The following is a 19,126-nucleotide window of genomic DNA, read 5'->3' on the forward strand; positions in this document are numbered from 1 at the left end:
ATTATGGGAAGAAGCACTCCCATGTGATGACGATGGTGATGTGAGCAATGCTGATTTTTTGGGAGATATCTGGCTGTGTGTTTGCTGCCCGAAGCAGCTCCATCAGCATCAACGATCAATGCAGCTGCCTACCTGCCCTCCCTGGGAAGCGGTGTCCCATTTCTGATGCTTTATCCCGCTGCTCCCGCTGCTGGGACAGAGAGAACAAGGAGAGGTTTGTTCCCACTGCAGGTTTCACCCCCACTGACACCACAAACCCACCACCAACCAGGAATCACGCAGACCACCAAACAACCTGGTGATTGACCAGACTGTCATGCTTCTCAATTAATCGATTAAAGCATCATGAAATGGACAGGTTTCGATGAGCTAAAGCAGATGTTGTTGTTTTTTTAAATCATACTGTTTTTTTTATGTATGGCCTAATGCCTCAAAGCTAGCATATACTATACTACATATACTGTATAATACTCACACACAATACTCAAATACAATTTTTAACATAACAACTTATAGTTAATATATAAAACTATGTGGGCTTTAATGCAAATATAATCACCAAAATAAATCCTTCATATATAATATGTAAATTATGAATATGTGACAAATAAACATTATGTAAATTACTAACTAAATGCAAGGAAACAAAAATGACTCACTCATTAAATTCATCCCAGTTAGAAATGTTCACTCTTTCCACACCCCAGGAAAGGTGCGCTGAAATTAGAGGGGAAATGGGCAAAAATAAGGAAAGACAATAGGCTGTGACCTTTTAAAAAAAGAGACCAACTTTAATAACTAACTAAATAACTAAGTAAATAAAAAAGCGTTTAAACTGCAGGATGTAACCTGAGCTGCCGCATAAAGCACCTGTGGTATCTAAACTTTTCCTATACAAACAGGCTGTGACCGTGTTGGGACTTTGAGTCTGTCTCTTTCACTCAGAAATCACACTTCGCCTTCCCGTGGCATCAGAGGTCGCGTGCATGCTTCCCGGTGCGTGTGACTCACCTTGATAAATGAGGATAAAACACGAAGATAATAAGTGAAAAAGCCTTCTCCGTCTTAAATAGGGATCCATTCGTGTTTCGCGGATCCGCACTCAGTCGGGTTTGGACAGCATCACCTGGTGAGAACCCTCCGGCTGGACTCCCGACTCTCCCTGTGCTGCTCCATCCGGCTCATCCCCGAGCGGTCCTTGGCGCGCCTCAAAAACCGCTGCACCTGCTCATTAGCATAAATTATGCACAGGTGGGCGCGCGGGGGATGGAAGGGGCTCAGTCAGAGGGCTTTGATGACGCAAAACTGCTGTCTGTAAGTAAAACCACTGACCAGCCACTACCCTAACTAGCAAAACTATAAAATACACGAATGCTTGTTTTTTGTAAAACATGCTGAATTCCGTTTAAAACTGAGGACGAGAGAATGGCAACCACGAAAACAACGCCCCCCTTGTGGTTCACAGAACAGCAGGCGCCAGGGTGGGATATTCCATATGGTTATTTCAATTTCAAAAAATAAAAAAATAAAAAAAAATATCAGGACTAAATGGATTACATATGTCTTAAATGTCCTTTACTTCAAGGAGGGAGGAGAAATTAGGGTTAGAGGTGGGCGGACTGATACAAATATCGATAGCATCAAAACCAATGCTGATATTGGTATTTTATTGATACTAACAAGACTGATACTTTGTTTTTATCCTCAAAGTTTTTTTGTTTTGTTTTTTTGTTTTGTGCGTCGCAGTTCAGTATTTATGAGGGGGGGGGGGTTGTTTTAGTTTTGTTTGTTTGAAACAAAATCTACCTCAGATATGCGCTATGAAAAATGTTTAAACCTTTTTATGTTGACTCTCACATCTGTTTTATATATATAACCTATAGCACATTTAAACAGTGGACGTTGACCCAAACTGCTTCAGGGCACATTTGCATTTCAAACAGCTGAAAGGTGTGTTGTATTGTGTTAACTAATTGTTATGCACAGTAAAAATCACAATGATTTAGTGGTCATTAAAATGTGTTCAGAATTTGCAAATTGTTGATGATTTATGTAATACAGACATACAGCTGCACACATTAGCCACCTTATAACAAATATATACCAAATATATCAAAATCTGCAGTATCTCACAGCACTGTTGGGAATAACGATGAATATGGTGAATCACTGGTGTTGAGAGTGGGGTAGGGATTAACATGTACATACTTCTTCCTACTCCATTTCAAACTTTATGATTGAGTTTATAATTCATGTCATTTAGAGATTGTTTGTGCACATGTATGTATGTATGTGTACTTGTATATGCAAGTATGTGTGTGCGTAAATGTGGTTTGTTTTATATGTTATATATATTAGTAAATTCAAAGAAACACTTCGGATCCAGTATTTTTCTTCTTGTTGATTATGATGTTGTTTCTACCTTTTTATTATTTACAAAAATGCCAAAGGTAATACAGTTTGTATTTTTGTACAAGCAGGGTGATGCCCAAAGATCTAAAATGGACAAGTGGAGGACAGAAGAAGGAGTGGCAGAACTTTAAAACCATCTACTGCAGATGAACATCAACTGAATGTAATAGGGGGGACAGCAAAGACCTGACACAGAACCTGAGTGATGCATCTGGCTTTTCGTTGATCCACCTACCTTTTAGAAATGGTGTCAGTCAAAGGGTGATAAATCCATCCATCCATCCATCCTCTTCCGCTTACCTTGTCCTAGGCTGGAGCCTATCCCAGCTGTCTTACAATGAGAGGCAGGGTACACAATGGCCAGTTCGGTTATAAATCCAAATATGACATTTTTGGTTTGAATCATTCTATGTACAAAGGAGATCTAAACTGGACAGAGCAGTGAGTCTCTATAGCCATCTGTAAAACATGTTGAAGGCTCTGTCGTGGTTTGAGCGCAGCAGCCAGAGGTGTTGGATCTTATTAAAATTGATGAAATTAGAAACACAGAAAAGTACAGTCAGATTTTGATCCAACATGTAATACCAAGTGGAAAGTGTCTGATCATAAACAGTTTTATTTTTCACAATGATGATGATCCCAAACACATTGCCAATGTGGCAAAAGCATACGCAAATAGAAAAATACACAATGGATTCATAGACTGGCCTTCCCAGGGCCTGAACATCAATATGACTAAAGCATGTATAGCACCTTCTACTCTCCCAGAGTACTCAAAGCACTGTATGTAACATGCCTCATTCACACAAGCACTTCTAAACTCAAATGCAAACTAACCAACATTAACGCTCCGATGAACACATCCGAGGGCAACTTCGGGTTAGTGTCTTGCCTAAGGATTTTTGGCATGTAGATTAAGGAAGCCAAGGATTGAACCACCAACCTTCCAATCAGTAGCTGATCTGCTCTACCACCTGAGCCACAGCTACCCCGGTCCTGTTCCTGTTCATTTGTTTATTTGTTACTTCTGCACAGTACTCTAAAACAATCAACTGAATGTGGTGTGTCAATATATATGAAGGTTTTACAGTGTACATGTTTTTGTGTGAGAGAGATTTTTGTGCTACATATAATAACTCCCATATCACAGATTAAGTCAGTCAGGTTGGTTACCATAGAGGAACTGGGAATTTTATCCCTGAGAGGAACAGTTGACATGCACTGAAACGGATTACTTCTCCAAACAAAAGATTTAAAAACAAAAGATCACCTGATATCAGACAGACTTGTCCACAGTCTGAGTTTGAAGCCAAATACTACAGACAACATAAAATCAGACCCAGCAAGGTTAACAGTAAATGTTGACAATAATTAATTGGCAGCCTTAAATCATAGTCCACTCAAGAAAAATAAACCACTGGGGAAAAGAAATGTACAAATATATGCGCATATCCAGAATCCACGAAATGACATATACTAGCATTAAATTAGATCTGTGACCACGTTTTCAATTTGCATCACATTTACAAGAAATCAACTTAGCTGTTTTTTAAAGAACTCATCTATTTTTTCTCTACTGCCACCTGCCACTAAGAAGGCAAACTTTGCAAACTAGATAAATGGATAAGTAATATGCTTATTCTTAAATATGTAATATGCAATGCTGCATTGTGATGAAAGTAGTATCTGGGTTCAGTTATAACATTTAAATGAGCAACATTTGCCGGGAAAGTGTGCTTTGTGAAGCAAAACCCTCTCTCATTAGGGGACTCAGCGGTCCGTCTGCATCTTAAGGATAAAGGACACTCTTACGAGGATGCCAATGTTCACATTTTGGACAGAGAGGACAGATGGTTTGAAAGAGGAGTGAAAGAAGCCATCTATGTCCACTGTGAGCGACCATCTTTGAACAGAGGCGGTGGTTTACGACACCAACTCTCTGCCATCTATAATCCAGTTTTGAGTTCCCTTCCCAGACGCCTTAACGCCCACTCACATCCTGGGCCATCTGACCTCAGGAATTCGCATGATAAGGTGGGGCCAGGTTTCACAATGAACTCACCTGAAACTCTGGCTGATTGGGACCCACACCCAGTTTCACACCTTGGCTCAGGCAATTAGAGGATCATCAGGGGGTCCTTTTGTCCCTCTGTGGGGGGATACTCCCACTAGGTTTATATCTGGGACTCTCCACCATTTGACCTTAGAACTGAAGAAGCTTCTCGGATGAGAGGTGAAACGTCTTCAAGTAACTTAAAGAAGTCCAGACCCCTCTCTCATTAGGAACAAGATGACGTAGGTGGGAACGAGGCTTGCGAGGTTCTGGAAGGTCTGCGGTAGAAGACGAGGTACAAACAGCAGCACACACTGTTTAGCATTTGATTTCAATTCTTTAAAGTAACTAATTGTAGGCATATAAAAAGAGAGCAAGAGAGATTTTCATTACAAATCTGAGTTGCCAAGTTGATGTTGTTAAATGGTCGTTTGTCCGAGTAGCGCTGCGTGCCCGGAAAACATATTTATATAAACATACATATAAAATAAAATAAAAAGAGAACATTTATGAGGCTTGAGAGGTTTGATTTTAAAAAAGAAAACTGGCTCAGACATATGAGACATAAAAAATACTTTCATTGCATTGTTGTTTGACTGTGAGCTAGTGGTTTTTTCCTGCCTTCACACAGACCCAAGTCCACATTCTGTACAAACCACACTCACCAGACAGGGTAGCCCAAGAGGTGACTGATGACCAGGGTTTTAATAGTTTTGCAATTTTCATTAGTTTTTATTTTTATTTAGTTTTGACTTCAGATTTTCAATTTTATATCAGTTTTAATTAGTTTTTACCAATTGTTTGCTAGTTTAGTTTAGTTTTTATTTTTTGAAAATCCTTAGTTTCAGTTTAGTTTTGATTAGTTTCAGTTATAGTTTTAGTTGTGTTTGCAATAATTAAGTGTAACAAAATCCCAGTTTCATCATATCAGTCATTCTCTTCTGCTTATCCTTGGGTATGTTGCTATTCCAGCTACCATACCCTGCACCCTGGACAGGTCGCCTGTCTGTCGCAGGGCTAACACGCAGAGACAGACAACTCACATTCCCACCTATGGGTTCTTTAAATAAATAAATAAAGGCAGATGAACAACCATTGATACCAGGCAACTATAAAATGTATATCTTGGCCCCAATGAGACTATTAACTCTTGCAGCACCGGGTGTTCGTAATTTTGGTTCAAGTGAATTGTCAAAGGAGCTTGCAAAGAAAAGCGTCTGGACTTCTTTAAGTTACTTGAAGACGTTTCACCTCTCATCCGAGAAGCTTCTTCAGTTCTAAGGTCAAATGGTGGAGAGTCCCAGATATAAACCTGGTGGGAGTTTCCCCCCACAGAGGGACAAAAGGACCCCCTGATGATCCTCTAATCGCCTGAGCCAAACCCAGTTCCACACCTTGGCTCAGGCGATTAGAGGATCATCAGGGGGTCCTTTTGTCCCTCTGTGGGGGGAAACTCCCACCAGGTTTATATCTGGGACTCTCCACCATTTGACCTTAGAACTGAAGAAGCTTCTCGGATGAGAGGTGAAACGTCTTCAAGTAACTTAAAGAAGTCCAGACGCTTTTCTTTGCAAGCTCCTTTGACTACGATGACCTGGATGACTGAGAACCTTCACAGACGTTCAAGTGAATTACCTTCAAAATGTTTATCAACATTTTGAAGGTAATTGACTCACACAGTTGTGTAGATATCCCAGTCCTGTTGTCTCTGGATGCATCACGCTGCCTTGCCTGGGGTTAGCTTCTGTTTTCTGGGGATGAGGGTTGAGTGTGCTCCCTTACCTTCTCAAGGTAAGCTAGGTTAGCCTTCTTGTGTGAGCTTTTCAAGTGCACTTTAAGGTTTGTGGGATTTTTTTTCCCTTTAGAAATGTCCCTCATAATTTGTCTCTTTCCACTACAAGACACTTGCTTTATCCAAAACACAGTCATATTCAAAGTAATCCCAAATTGGACTCTGGCGCTTTCTTCCGAGCGTGGATGGAGCAGCAACACAGACGACTCGACTAACGTACTTGCCACCTGCTGGCATAATGAGACACAGCAAGAAAAAAATCTGGAAACTAAACTTCATTTTCACCCTTGACTATTGTATGACACGCACACATCAATGAAAACTAAACACATTTTTGCTATAAATTCAGTTAATTTTAGTTAGTTTTGTGAACACTCATTCCAGTTTTAGTTAGTTTTCCTTTTTTGTTTTTATTTTTATTTCCGTTAACGAAAATGTTTTTTCACTTCTAGTTTTCGTTATTTCGTTAGTTTTCGTTAACGATAACCTTGCTGATGACAACCGCTCCCACCGCCCACCAGCGCTGCTTCTCACAGGCATCAAAGAAAACAACGCCCCAAAACATGTGAAGCAGGATGATGGCCATCGTCATAAAGGCTGAAAGAGAAGTGCAATTTTAACAAATTATGTTCTACATATATTTCTAATATAGTTACACTTTTAACGGCAATTAGTTTTAATGCAACATTTCCCAGAATGCCTTTTAATAACACCACACATAATACATTTAGGCTGTGCTCTGTATTGTTTCAGCTAGAAGTCCAAAACTCTGAAAGACATACAATTTGTTTGTGGCAGCTGGCTCAAAAGTGAAAGAAAAAAAAACAAACACACACACACAATCATTTATTCTCCAAAGTAAAATAACAATCTCCCTGTCTGGACTCTGGTTCCAGCAGTGGAAGTAGTTCATCTTTGGCTGGACACCTGACCCTCGAACATCCAGCGGGACACAAAAGCCTCAGGAGTGAGACTTTTGATATTGTTGAGGTGACCCCGGTGTCACCGGCTGCACAGGCTCATATTTGCATTTGAAAGTTGCCTTTTCGGCAGAGGAAACGCTTCCTGAATCTGTCTGTCTGTTGTCTAACTTTTTTTTAAAAAAAGGCCTTTGACTGACCAAAACCCTCTGAGACCCCGGTGAGCTTTGTGTAGCCCAGCCTGGAGGTGTCTGCTTTCATAAATGGAAACATTACCTGAGGAGCGCAGGAGTGGCAGAATGGAGGAATGTTTTAGGGTGAAACATTAAAAGGTGATTTATCATTTTTCTTTTGTGATTAGTCCTTTTAATGACGTGAACATACCCACTTTAACAGCTCCTCATCTTTACAAACAAGCAAACTGAAGCATCTGAAGCAAGAAAGGCTTTTTGCTTCATCCCTCTCACATTCACTCGCTCACACACACGCACAGACATGCACTATATTGGAAACCTGGCGCCTGCTTTGTCCCCTGTAGACTTCTCATTAAAGGTCCAATGAACTGACCTACTGTTTCTGTATAAACCTAAAAGAAAATGGCTGCTGTGTGGTCTTTCTTATTACTTTTTGATTATTTTTGACCAAACAAGGCTAGTTAAACACCCTCTGATGTTATTAAACATGTTAATGTTCATTACTTTGAATGCTGTTTTCAAGTGGTATTTCCCACCAGATTCTCCTGCGAAACAGAACCAGTTTGAAATCTTTAAATGACTGTATATATAAGTAGTCTAAACCACTGCACAAGTTTAGTTTCAGACAATGTATTTCTGCTCTTGGCTCTGTGTGATGTCAGAGCTCTGGCTGTGATCACAAAAGCCTCATTGGCTCAAACTGTCTGTTTAATATGAGTAACCAATCAGGGGAAAAAAGCTGGGTTAAAGGAAGGGGGAGGAGCCAAAATCCTTGTTTCAGACAGTAGATGAAGTACAGAAATTGGTATTATGCAAAGTTGCTCTAGTAGAGTGAAAGAAAAGAAACAAAGAGGAGAAATTTGTCATAAAATATCCTATTTAAGCAGAAATCTTTGGTGTGAACATGTGCTTGGTTTTTGGAGTTGGCAGTGATGGTAAACTGAAAATCTTTCGTTTTTTTTTTAAATACTAATCAGACAATTTTAAATATATTTTACACAGTCACTAGTGAATAATCATGGGGAATTAAAACACCTGTTAAAAAAACAATAGCTTAATTAATCAATTGATATAAAGAATGACAGGAATATAATTTTTTATTATTATTCCTTTAGTCATTGAAGTATTGTACACACTTAAAACCTATCCAACAATGGTGATAAAGGGAAATGTAACCTTCTAGAAATAAACAAGAAATTTAAAGTTAACTTAATGCAGAGGGAGAGCTGAATGTGTTTTACAATATGAAGTAAAAACTGAAAGTGAGCACACAATAATTTCTTTCCCCATTTCTTGGATATAGCTCACAAAAGAAACACTTCTCTTTGAATTACAGTAGGATTAAACAGCATGACATCATGAAGGTAAGAGTTATTGCACGATTGTTGTATCAGTTTCAGCCTGGTGTACAACTGACCAGCTAACAGGCTCATCTCCACCTATAAGACTACACCAAATCACATTTTGTCATGAAGCAAAGTGCCAAAACAAGGCAGAAAAGTAATAAACTCAATGCAAACATGGATACAATTTACATCTCTAATGTACCTCCCATCCTTGTGAGACACAGCAGACAGAATCTACAAATACAAAAGATGATCGAAAACAAAATCAGGCACAAAAACAAAATGTTTGTAAATAATTCTTTATCCTTGCACTCATAAGAACAACCAGAACACACAAGGAAGCCACACAAGGACAAACAACAAAAGAAACTATTTTGTTTGATTTAGATTCTCTACTTTCTATTTGCTCAAGGGTCTATTACGTCAAGATTACTGACTGACTGATGACTGATTACAAACAATTAGTAATCATTAGCAAGTGCATTTAGAATCAAACGCAGGTTCATATTCAGACCACAGACAGCATATCACACCTTGAAGAAAGGTTTTAATATTTACACATTAGGGAATTCAAAAATGCATAATTATATACACATTTTCTTTAGAAATAATAAAACACTAGGAAAGATTTGAAGCATCTGAGAGTATGTATAAAGAGTGCTGCTGCTTTAACCCCCCAATCTAAAGTATCTTCTGTGGGTTTGTTTTTCTTACAGTGCAGACCACAAAAAGGGCACACAGTTAGCCAAAATGGATATGTTATACTGTTGAATAAAAACCTTTTCCAAGCTGGACTGGAATCAAAACGATCTCCCATCTTTGTTCCCACAAAACCTTTTACATGTTTTAACGCTTAAGATGATGAAAGTCTCAAATCAAATAGCAGATTTAACACTCCTTCCTCACTGTGTCCAATGTGTGTGTGTATTTGTGTGGGATCTCTGTGATCCTTGTATAAAGAGTCCTGCACACTGCTAGGTGTGCTGCGTTATCTAGGCCTGTGGTTGGCAAGAAGCAAGTCCTTGTCTTTGCAGGTGAGGCAGAGTTTGAGGTTCTTGAGCGAGCCGCCGGCGGAGTAGAACGCCCAGACACCCATTAGGAACAGGATGACGTAGGTGGGAACAAGGCTTGCGACATACTCGGGGTTCTGGAAGGTCTGCGGTAGAAGACGAGATAAAAAACATCAGTGGACACTGTTTAGTATTTTATCTCAATTCTTTAAAGTAACTAATTGCAGGCATATAAAGAGAGAGCAAGAGAGACTTTCATTACAAATCTGAGTCGCCAAGTTGATGTTGTTAAATGGCCGTTTGTCCGAGCACCGTCGTGTGCCCCGAAAACATGACTCTTATTTACTATAATATAGTATAATAAAGTAAAAAGAGAAGATGTATGAGGCTTGAGAGGTTTGATTTAAAAAAAAAAAGAAAACTGACTGGGACATTTAAGACATAAAAATACTTTCCTTGCATAGTTTTTGACTGTGAGCTCTTGTTAGTGTTTTTTCCTGCCTTCACAAAGACTCAAGTCCACATTCTGTACAAACCACACTCACCAGACAGGAGACCAAGAGGTGACTGATGACAACGGCTCCCACCGCCCACCAGCGCTGCTTCTCACAGGCATCAAAGAAAACAACGCCCCAAAACATGTGAAGCAGAATGATGGCCATCGTCATGAAGGCTGAAAGAGAAGTGCAATTTTAACAAATTATGTTCTACATATAAATCTATGTATAGTTGTATATGTATGTATAATATAGTTACACTTTTAACGGCGATTAGTTTTAATGCAACATTTCCCAGAATGCCTTTTAATAACACCACACATAATACATTTAGGCTGTGCTCTGTATTGTTTCAGCTAGAAGTCCAAAACTCTGAAATACAGTTTTTTTGTGGCAGCTGGCTCTAAGGTGAAAGAAAAAAACAAACAAACACACAATCATTTATTCTCCAAAGTAGAATAACAATCTCCCTGTCTGGACTCTGGTTCCAGTAGTGGAAGCAGTTCATCTGGTGAATGACTGTGTGTGTGTGTGTGTGTGTGTGTGTGTGTGTGTGTGTGTGTGTGTGTGTGTGTGTGTGTGTGTGTGTAAGAAACAGGTCATACGGCATTTAATGAAAAAGGTTTTTAGGTCTTATGTCACTTGTTTTTAAACAAATGACACAACAAATGGAAGGGAACACTAGAAAGAAAATGTTTTTACAAATCTATGGACTCGCTCAACGGCAGAAACGTAAAGGTTTTTGACAATAAAAAAAAACAACAAACAAAAAACAAGTACATGCTAATTGTTACCTGAGGACAGGAAGTAGTGCTGCGAGTCTCCATGGATCCCCACAGTCCCCGGCCCTGCTGAGTCAGCCAGGATGTTCACCACAGAGAACGCTCCGCTCATGAAGCCGAAGCCGAGACCTGACACTGAGACAAAAGAATGAGAAGACAGCTGAGACATAAGAAAGACTGTACTATGCGATGCTAATCCCAAAGCAAATTAGGCCACTATGCAAGAAGAATGTACAGTGGTCCCTTATCACAGGAGTTACATTGAAAAAATAACCCGCGATAGGTGAAGTCCACAAAGTAGCCAACTTTATTTTTTCACAATTATTATAGATGTTTTAAGGCTGTAAAACTCCTCACTAGACACTTTAGACAGTTTTCTCAGACAGGCATGAACATTTTCACACTTTTTTCTCTTGTTTAAACACCCTCAAAATTCAAACCTTCATAGAAAAATAAGTCCAGTATTGTAGAATGAAACCAAAGATCAAACCCTGTTTTCAGGTCCAGAACATGGGAATAGAGCAGCTGCCAGAGAATTCAACGTTAATGAATCAATGGTGGAAGAATGACTTGAGTAAAGTTTGACTTATCTGACTGTTTTGTTTCACTTAATGCACCTCATAATGCGGTGTGCCTTATGGTCTGAAAAATACGGTAACTTCTATCTTCCCTTAGCATGTCCAGAAGTCCAACTTTTTGTGCGATGGTTAGCATCTTCCTCTGCCTTTTGGGTGCTACCACAGGTGCCTTTGACGGTGCAAAACGTTTTATTAACATTGTTGTGTTTGTTGGGGAGAAAACTTACAAACATACAGTACTTCAGAGTCACACTGCAAGCGATCGAAGATTTATGTAAATTTGACAAGCTGCAGACATTCTGTACTGTACAGGAGACACAGCACGGAGGAGATTGATTGACAATGGTCTACGGCCAATCAGGATGCAGAACACAATGTGCTGCTTAAAAAAAAAACTGCAAAATTGCACCAAAGAAAATCCACGAAACAGTGCACCGCATTATAGCTAGGGACCACTAGGGCTGTTCGATATAACGATAACGATATATATCGAATGACGATATAAAAACGTCTATCATTTCATTTTACGCTATCGTTGTTTTCGTGGTGTCGCAAAATAAACTGTTTACGGCAATATTTTTTCATTGTTTTGATGGTCACTGTAGTGGCTATATTCATTTCTTAAAGTTCTCTCTTTCTCTTATATTTAATATAACCACACTACGCACGGACAAGTGCCTGTTTTAATGCTTTGTCGTTAGCAACAACGACGGTAACACTATCGCGTGTCCACTTGTTTATGTTCCACATAAACCTTTTACAATAAAGCTCAAGATCCTGTTGAGACTTTTCAAAATAAACTGAATCACGTGAAAGAGCAGATTATTTACGGATGAGAAGTAAAAAAAGAGCCGCCAGGTGCTAAAAAATAGACCTTAGACTCAAACGTTAGAACAGGCTTTTCCCCGCAGCACGCCGTGTAATAAATACTCACAAAGAAAACGGCAGCCGTTACAACTTATGTCTAAAAATGTATAGTTTCATGCATCGGTTAAAACACTCGACTCCAGCTACATGACGCGCAGCTGGAAACACTTCCCGCAAGTTGAGCTGCCCGAGATTCACAGAATTTACAGAAAATGTTACATTTTTGTGATTTATATCGTTATCGGACGATAGAATTCTTATATTGGGATATGAGATTTTGGTCATATCACACAGCCCCACTGTACAGAAAATACTGTTTACTGTAAACCGCAAGCAAATTTAAACAACCTGCAAATAAGAGATCATGTCCAAAGTGTGCTAGATGTTCATTTTTAACAATTTCTTTAGAAATTTGTTGATGCTACTTGATAGCATCTTTTGTTAGAGCCTAGTGAGGAAGAATGAGCACTTTCACAGTTTGTGCTCATATGATATACGGCCAAAGGTTTCGATCCACACCTCTTAACATCTGAATACAGGTGTGTAAAATCAAGCATCTTTCCATGAAGTCTCGCTTTACAAATGTTTGTGAAACAAGGGGTCACTCTAAAGAGCTCACTGAATTAGAGTGTAGCAATGTAGTAGAATATGATCATTGTAAATAGTCTGTTTGTGAAATTTCCCCATAGATATTTTATGATCACTAAGTGGCATTGCAGAGCTCCAATCCTCCCCATTAACACCACTGATATTGACATCAGCACAAACACTGTGCTGGGAGCTTCAAGGTATGGGTCTACATGGCTGAGCAGCTCCTATAGCTATAATATACATGTGGTCCAGTGCTTTTGTCCATACAGTGCATTTGCCATTTTTATGCTAATGTTTCTTGTATATTTAAAAAACTGTTTTTACAGAATAGTACAAAAGTGAGTTTCAAAACCAAAAACAAACAATGACAAAGTTGTAAAGAGGTAACCGGTGCTCAATGTTCTGTCTTCTGGCAGAATCGTGGGTGAATGAATATGCTACCAGTAGGTGATATGAAGCACAGAAGATGATGTGTAGACTAAGTGTACCATAGGCCAGCTGTCGGATGGAGATGGGCATGGTCTCCTCCTGGCTGAGAGTGAGGAGGCCTTCATTTGCTTTCCTGCAGGAAAACACACACACAGAGTTTTGGTTCTGAGTCTCACTGTGTGCTATAGAACATGAATAGAAAATATGTCAGTTATGAAAGTATGTCATTTAGTGGAAGATGATCTGAGATGAACAATGAAAATTGTACAAGTTCACACTGAAGAGTGTGAAACTGAGACAGACACTCATCAAGGGACAACAACGATACAGTGCAGAATTCAGAGGTCATGCTTTAATATTTCTTAGTTAAATAAATAATAAATAGTGAATACATGTTGAGGAAGTTGAAGTATGGGCTTTCAGCTCTTCTAGTAAGAAACAGTTCTCTGGAGTCACACTATATAAAGTATAAAAGAGTTAAACATGGTGGTGGCCACTTACTTTAGTAGCTTGTAGTAAGCGAAGCGGAAGGTTTCCTGCAAGAGCACAGACAGCACCACGCCAAAGATGAGCAGGCCTTTCTGCTGAGCCGCGCTCTCTTTATTACTGATCTGAACCGAGATGAACCACACCAGGGAGGAGAGCAGCAGCGACACCAGCCAGAAAAATGCCCTGAAAGAATGAGAACAAAGAAAACAGATATTACCCACACTGCTATCTCAAAGCTTCTGGGCTCACAGCAATTCCAGCATTGCTGTGAGCCCAGAAGCCCGACTCCTTTGTTTTTTCAACAGTTCTATTTGCGAGGGTCAGCCAATTAAATGAAAGTAAAGGGAGGGTTAAGAAAAAAAATACTTCCAGACTGAGGAGGAACTGAGAAGCAGCACCGAAGTGATAACATAATCAGGATTATCTTGACCAGAGGACTATTTAGTTACTTTTACTTAGCAAGAATTAATTGACCATAACAAGGAGGCAAAGTGTCAACGAACACAAACGTAACGTCACGGCACTTTTACAAATTAACAGGTAAGATGTATGTTATCAATCAACAACCACAATTATGATCACAAGCTTATATCTCACTTAGGTCAAGACCGTATCTGAACCCTATACCACTACAATAGCAATGAATTATTTCAAAAGCCAATCCGCCATAGTGCTAGCTAACTACGTGTGTGTATAGAGCCACCTTTTACTGACATAAGTCGTCAGCATCCTCCAATATCTGCAAGATCCATAAGAAACAAAACTAATAAAAGTCCCTCAGGCTCTCATTAAGCTAGCTCTTTCCTATCTTTGGGCGGCTAATATCAGGCATTGCTGGGGCTTTAAAACTTTAAAAGGTCGGTGTATTTATGAAGCTGTGTAAATCGGAATGTGGTGACCTATGGCTAAATAAAAAAACCAGCAAAGTGTAAGACCATAATACCAGAGAATAGAAGCTAACGATAGCACATCAGCTAACAAACGAAACGATCGGTTAGCTAGTAAGCTAACACTGTCTAAAGGTTGGGATTTATTCAATATAACGTGGCAGTAGCATCTGTAATTACCAAATTATTATATATTTAAGTCAATTGCCGTCCGCTTGGACCAGTGAATGTTTAACTCTCACCCTGCTATGAGGAAAATGACTCTCAGCGGCTCCCGGGCAATGGTAAACAGGAACAACGCGATGGCTGGGCCGAAGGCGATAAAGGTGCAGCCGAAAAACACCGCCGCTGTCATTTTGGTTCTGAGGGAGGGCAATTCAGCGTCTTAAAGCGGTTGGTTTTGCTCTATTTACAGGTATTTATCTGGAAGTATTAGAAAGAAAGAAGCCCTCTGTTGCCAATACTGATTTACTTCCACAACCAGTGTATCACAGGGTTTTCGTGACGTCGCATATTCTCACGTGACCGACAACCCTACCAAAAAAAAAAAACTTTATTAATAATGAGCTGGACGGATTTAGAAAACATTTTTTCAGCTGCCTTTTAACACTTCTGTCTCATTTCTTGCTCTTGGAATTCATAAAACGAGTTCACCTCGATTTACACACAGCCTGTGCTCTTTACCAGCCTGTTTGCATTTGTCAAATTACATTCATTAAATACATCAGAACACCACTGGATTTATTCTTTTTTATTTATTTAAAAAAGTGACATCTGGCAAATCTTGGCAGTGGTGAACTGCAGAAAAAACATGCTGACATTTAAGCCTCTGTCTCGAACATCTTTTTTCTTCCACCCATGCCAGTTTTGTCTTCGATTTTTTTTCCTCCAGTCGCCCTTTTGCTTCTCCTAAGAAACACATTCAAAGGAAAGCAGTAACAAAACGTGAAGCCTTTCATGTTGCGTTCTGATCTTACTAATTTTTTTCAGTGAAGGATGCGATCCATCTGCCTAATATAACATCTAAAGTACCTACCTCATCCTTCACTTCCTTCTTAACCTGCTTAAGGCTGGCTCTCAGGTCCATGGACACTTTATGTTTGGAGCCCAGCAGGGCAGCCAGCAGGGCAGCCAGCATGGCATCGGCTGACATCCGCACCTCGTTCAGGACTGGCTTCTTAAACCTCCCATTCAGATACTGAATCTTCAACTTAAGGTCATCAACCTGACAAAGAACACTGTTGTTCAGACATATGTGTTTTGGTAATAACAACAACAAACATTTTAGAATAAATTAGAATAAATTTTTAAAAATTATTTTTAGACTAAAAAAATGTCACTTTGATTAAAGACCTTGCCAATACAGAAAAAATGAATTATGATTTTGGCAATTACATATACTGTTACTTTAGGGGAGCTGTGGCATAAACCTTACATCGGGAGGTGTTCCATTAACCTTGTTAAGCACTGTATAACTGTATAACTTTATAATGGCAGAAGAAGCTTCTGAATACAATACCTTGTTGGATTTTGCCACTTTGACCTCCATGTTGTATCGCTCCTCATCCACCAAATCAATCTGCTTGTGAAGTTTGCAACACAGCTCCTGGAGTTATGATAGATAGAAAGAGTGAGAAAGTTTATTTGTTTGTCAGTTTTTTCAATCATAAACACGACACACTTAACAGCAGAGTACTATCCTGAACATTTTTCTTACAAAGCAAGTTTTCTATCATCTCCAACTTTCTATAGTTGCTGGGTAGGGGAGGGATACAAAGGAAGAGTAGAGCTTGCACACTTTCATTTTCCAGTGATGTTATGGATGTTAAAGGCAAGTGCACCAGAACAAATACTTTCTCCTCTAAAACCAAACTACAGCTTCCATAGGTGAACCAAAAGCCTGCTAAGTTTATCATCAGTCATGAACAAATTCTCCAGGTGCCGTAGGCTTACCTGGAGATCCTGCATACTGCCTGGAATGAAAAGGGCTGTGCAATTCTCTTCCAAGTACTGCATTTTCTCCCTCTCAGCTTCTCGGGCTTCCTCTTCCAGCATTTCTTGGCCAACTTGTAGCACCAAGCTCTGAGAGAGGGAGGAGAAGATGGCAGAAGATGACTATCAAACACAGTCAGGCCGCTTTGATCAGGTGAGTTTGTAAATGCACTGTGCTTAAATAATACATTACTGCTAGTGCTTTCCTTTCCCTTGATTTGTTTACAATAAAGAGGTGCTTCATTTACTGAACAGCCAAACTGCATCCTCAAATACATTTTCAAGGAAACATATACTCACTGCCCACTGTACACCTATCTAGCACTGAGTCTGAGCCCCTTTTTGCCTTCAGAACTGCTTTAATTATTCGTGGCAGAGATTCAACAAGGTGCTGGACACATTCTGGAGAGATTTGTGTCCAAATGGACATAACAGCATCACAGGGTTGCCAGCTGCACATCCATCACATGATCTGATGACTTCAGAGGCTATTTGAGTAAAATATTCAAATTCATGTTTAATGAAGCCTGGCCAGCCATCGCACTCTCCTGTTGGAGCACAGACAGGAAGAAAGGAGCAAAAACTCACACAGTATATCATTAATGACTTAAACAGTTGCTACCAAAGTTATTACTTATTTCCAATAAGTATTTAGTTAATGCTTTAATACTATACCTGCACTGTTGGCTGCCTAACCTGAGTATCTTTCATTTCTCTGAGCTGTGACATCCTTAGAAAATGAATCTCCACATCAATATCCCTAATGGTCATGGGAATATTTTACACTTTATGATCTCTGTGTGTGTGTGTGTGTGTGTGTGTGTGTGTGTGTGTGTGTGTGTGTGCGCGCGCGCGCGCGTCATGGGCCAGCACCAGTTGTCTTCAGAAGCTGTTGCTTGAAATGCAGACAGGAGGATCGACAGCAGCAGCTGAGCCTGGAACAAACACTTGAGGAAGTTTCTTCCAGAAGCATCTTTAGACAATACTGGGACCACGACAAGGACTCAACACAGTTTTACTTCTGTTCTGGGGGTGTATAATTCAATTCAACAAATGTTATGAAATTAACAAAAACAGAGCGAGAACGTGTGTGTGTGTGTGTGTGTGTGTGTGTGTGTGTGTGTGCATCTAAAGTCTGAGATATATGGAGCTCAGTTGTTGTGAGTGTTCCTTTATTATTGAACACAAAGGGAAGTTAAGATTTTCCCACCTACACCATCTTGGTGCTGTAAACACTTAGTAGAGCACCAAAATTGTGTGTTTCCATTTCCATCCAAAATGCATTTTTTCAGATAGATAGATAGATAGAAAGATAGGAGTTATGAGATGAACTGACAGAGTTGTGTTAGTCTTTTTCTGAATGCAATTGAGTGCTGTGAGTGCTGAAGATATCTACCTATTCGGAACCATGATAACAGGGTTCTTGCTGATCGGAGCTGGCTTGGCCCTGGCTTATCGAAGAATTAAGGAAGTGGAACCGGCTGTTCAAACCCCCACAAGGCTGCCCGCTGGGATTGAAATGATGGGACGAGGTGTGAGTTTCTCAAAAATGGGCTCATTGAGTGGAGCATGGAGAAGATCTTGGAGAACGCACGGCTGCCGTTAATACTCAGAACAAAACCTCTGAGTGAAAAACTGGATTACATCTGGAGGGGCTAGCTCGAATAACACCTTTGAGCGCAAATTCGATCACATCTTGGGGAAGTGCACTGCGGTCGTGAGTTCTCAGAACCTGCTCTTTGAGCAAAAAGAATGACAACATCACGGAACGTAAGTTTGGATAACATCATAGAAAGCTCAAAGCTCTCCAACAGGAGATTGAGAGACCAGTGTTGGACTGTTAGAACAGCTTTGAAATTCATACGAGTTGTTTGCACTAAAGTAAAAACCATCATCACTTCATGCGGAGACCCCTTCGGCGCCAGCTGCGGCCTCAAGGCTGGAGCTGAACAAAACACCCTGATAACGACTGTGTTTAGACTGTTCCCCCCATTCCATGCAAGGCCACCTGGGTTGGCTGGAAGACTGTTTACTTAGCCTAGCAGGGCGAAGGACACGGTCTCAGCTGAACTCTGGACACACACACACACATACACTGATATGCACACACTGATCCCCCCTCCCTTTCCAAACGCCTTCGATGCTTGTGCCCTACCGGGGAAGATGGCAGTCGACTGGACCAGCGCAGACATGCTGCAGGACCGGATGCGCTGTCTACACCGGCTCTCTCTTACCCTTTACCCGCCCCTGTTGCTTGTCTTGTGTTTCTATGGTGTATTGATAGTCA

General features: G+C 40.1%; 1 protein-coding gene and 1 pseudogene across 2 annotated transcripts; both read right to left on the reverse strand.

Annotated features, from left to right (window-relative positions):
* Positions 1-9,000: 9,000 nt before the first annotated feature.
* aph1b (aph-1B gamma-secretase subunit) lies at positions 9,001-15,362 on the reverse strand. Its single transcript, XM_087841777.1, has 6 exons — positions 15,090-15,362; positions 13,973-14,143; positions 13,531-13,604; positions 11,019-11,141; positions 10,273-10,400; positions 9,001-9,873 (listed from the first exon to the last, which is right to left on the reverse strand). Exons 1-6 carry the CDS (start codon positions 15,200-15,202, stop codon positions 9,706-9,708), a joined length of 777 nt encoding a protein of 258 aa, XP_087697903.1. The 5' UTR covers positions 15,203-15,362; the 3' UTR covers positions 9,001-9,705.
* A 306-nt stretch (positions 15,363-15,668) lies between these two features.
* LOC102780592 (troponin I, fast skeletal muscle-like) lies at positions 15,669-19,126 on the reverse strand (annotated as a pseudogene). Its single transcript, XR_015719129.1, has 5 exons — positions 18,995-19,126; positions 16,801-16,929; positions 16,367-16,453; positions 15,884-16,072; positions 15,669-15,756 (listed from the first exon to the last, which is right to left on the reverse strand). The product of XR_015719129.1 is annotated as a troponin I, fast skeletal muscle-like (transcript).

The sequence above is a fragment of the Neolamprologus brichardi genome, chromosome 1, assembly GCF_056152115.1.
Source record: "Neolamprologus brichardi isolate AB-2024 chromosome 1, ASM5615211v1, whole genome shotgun sequence".
Taxonomy (NCBI): domain Eukaryota; kingdom Metazoa; phylum Chordata; class Actinopteri; order Cichliformes; family Cichlidae; genus Neolamprologus; species Neolamprologus brichardi.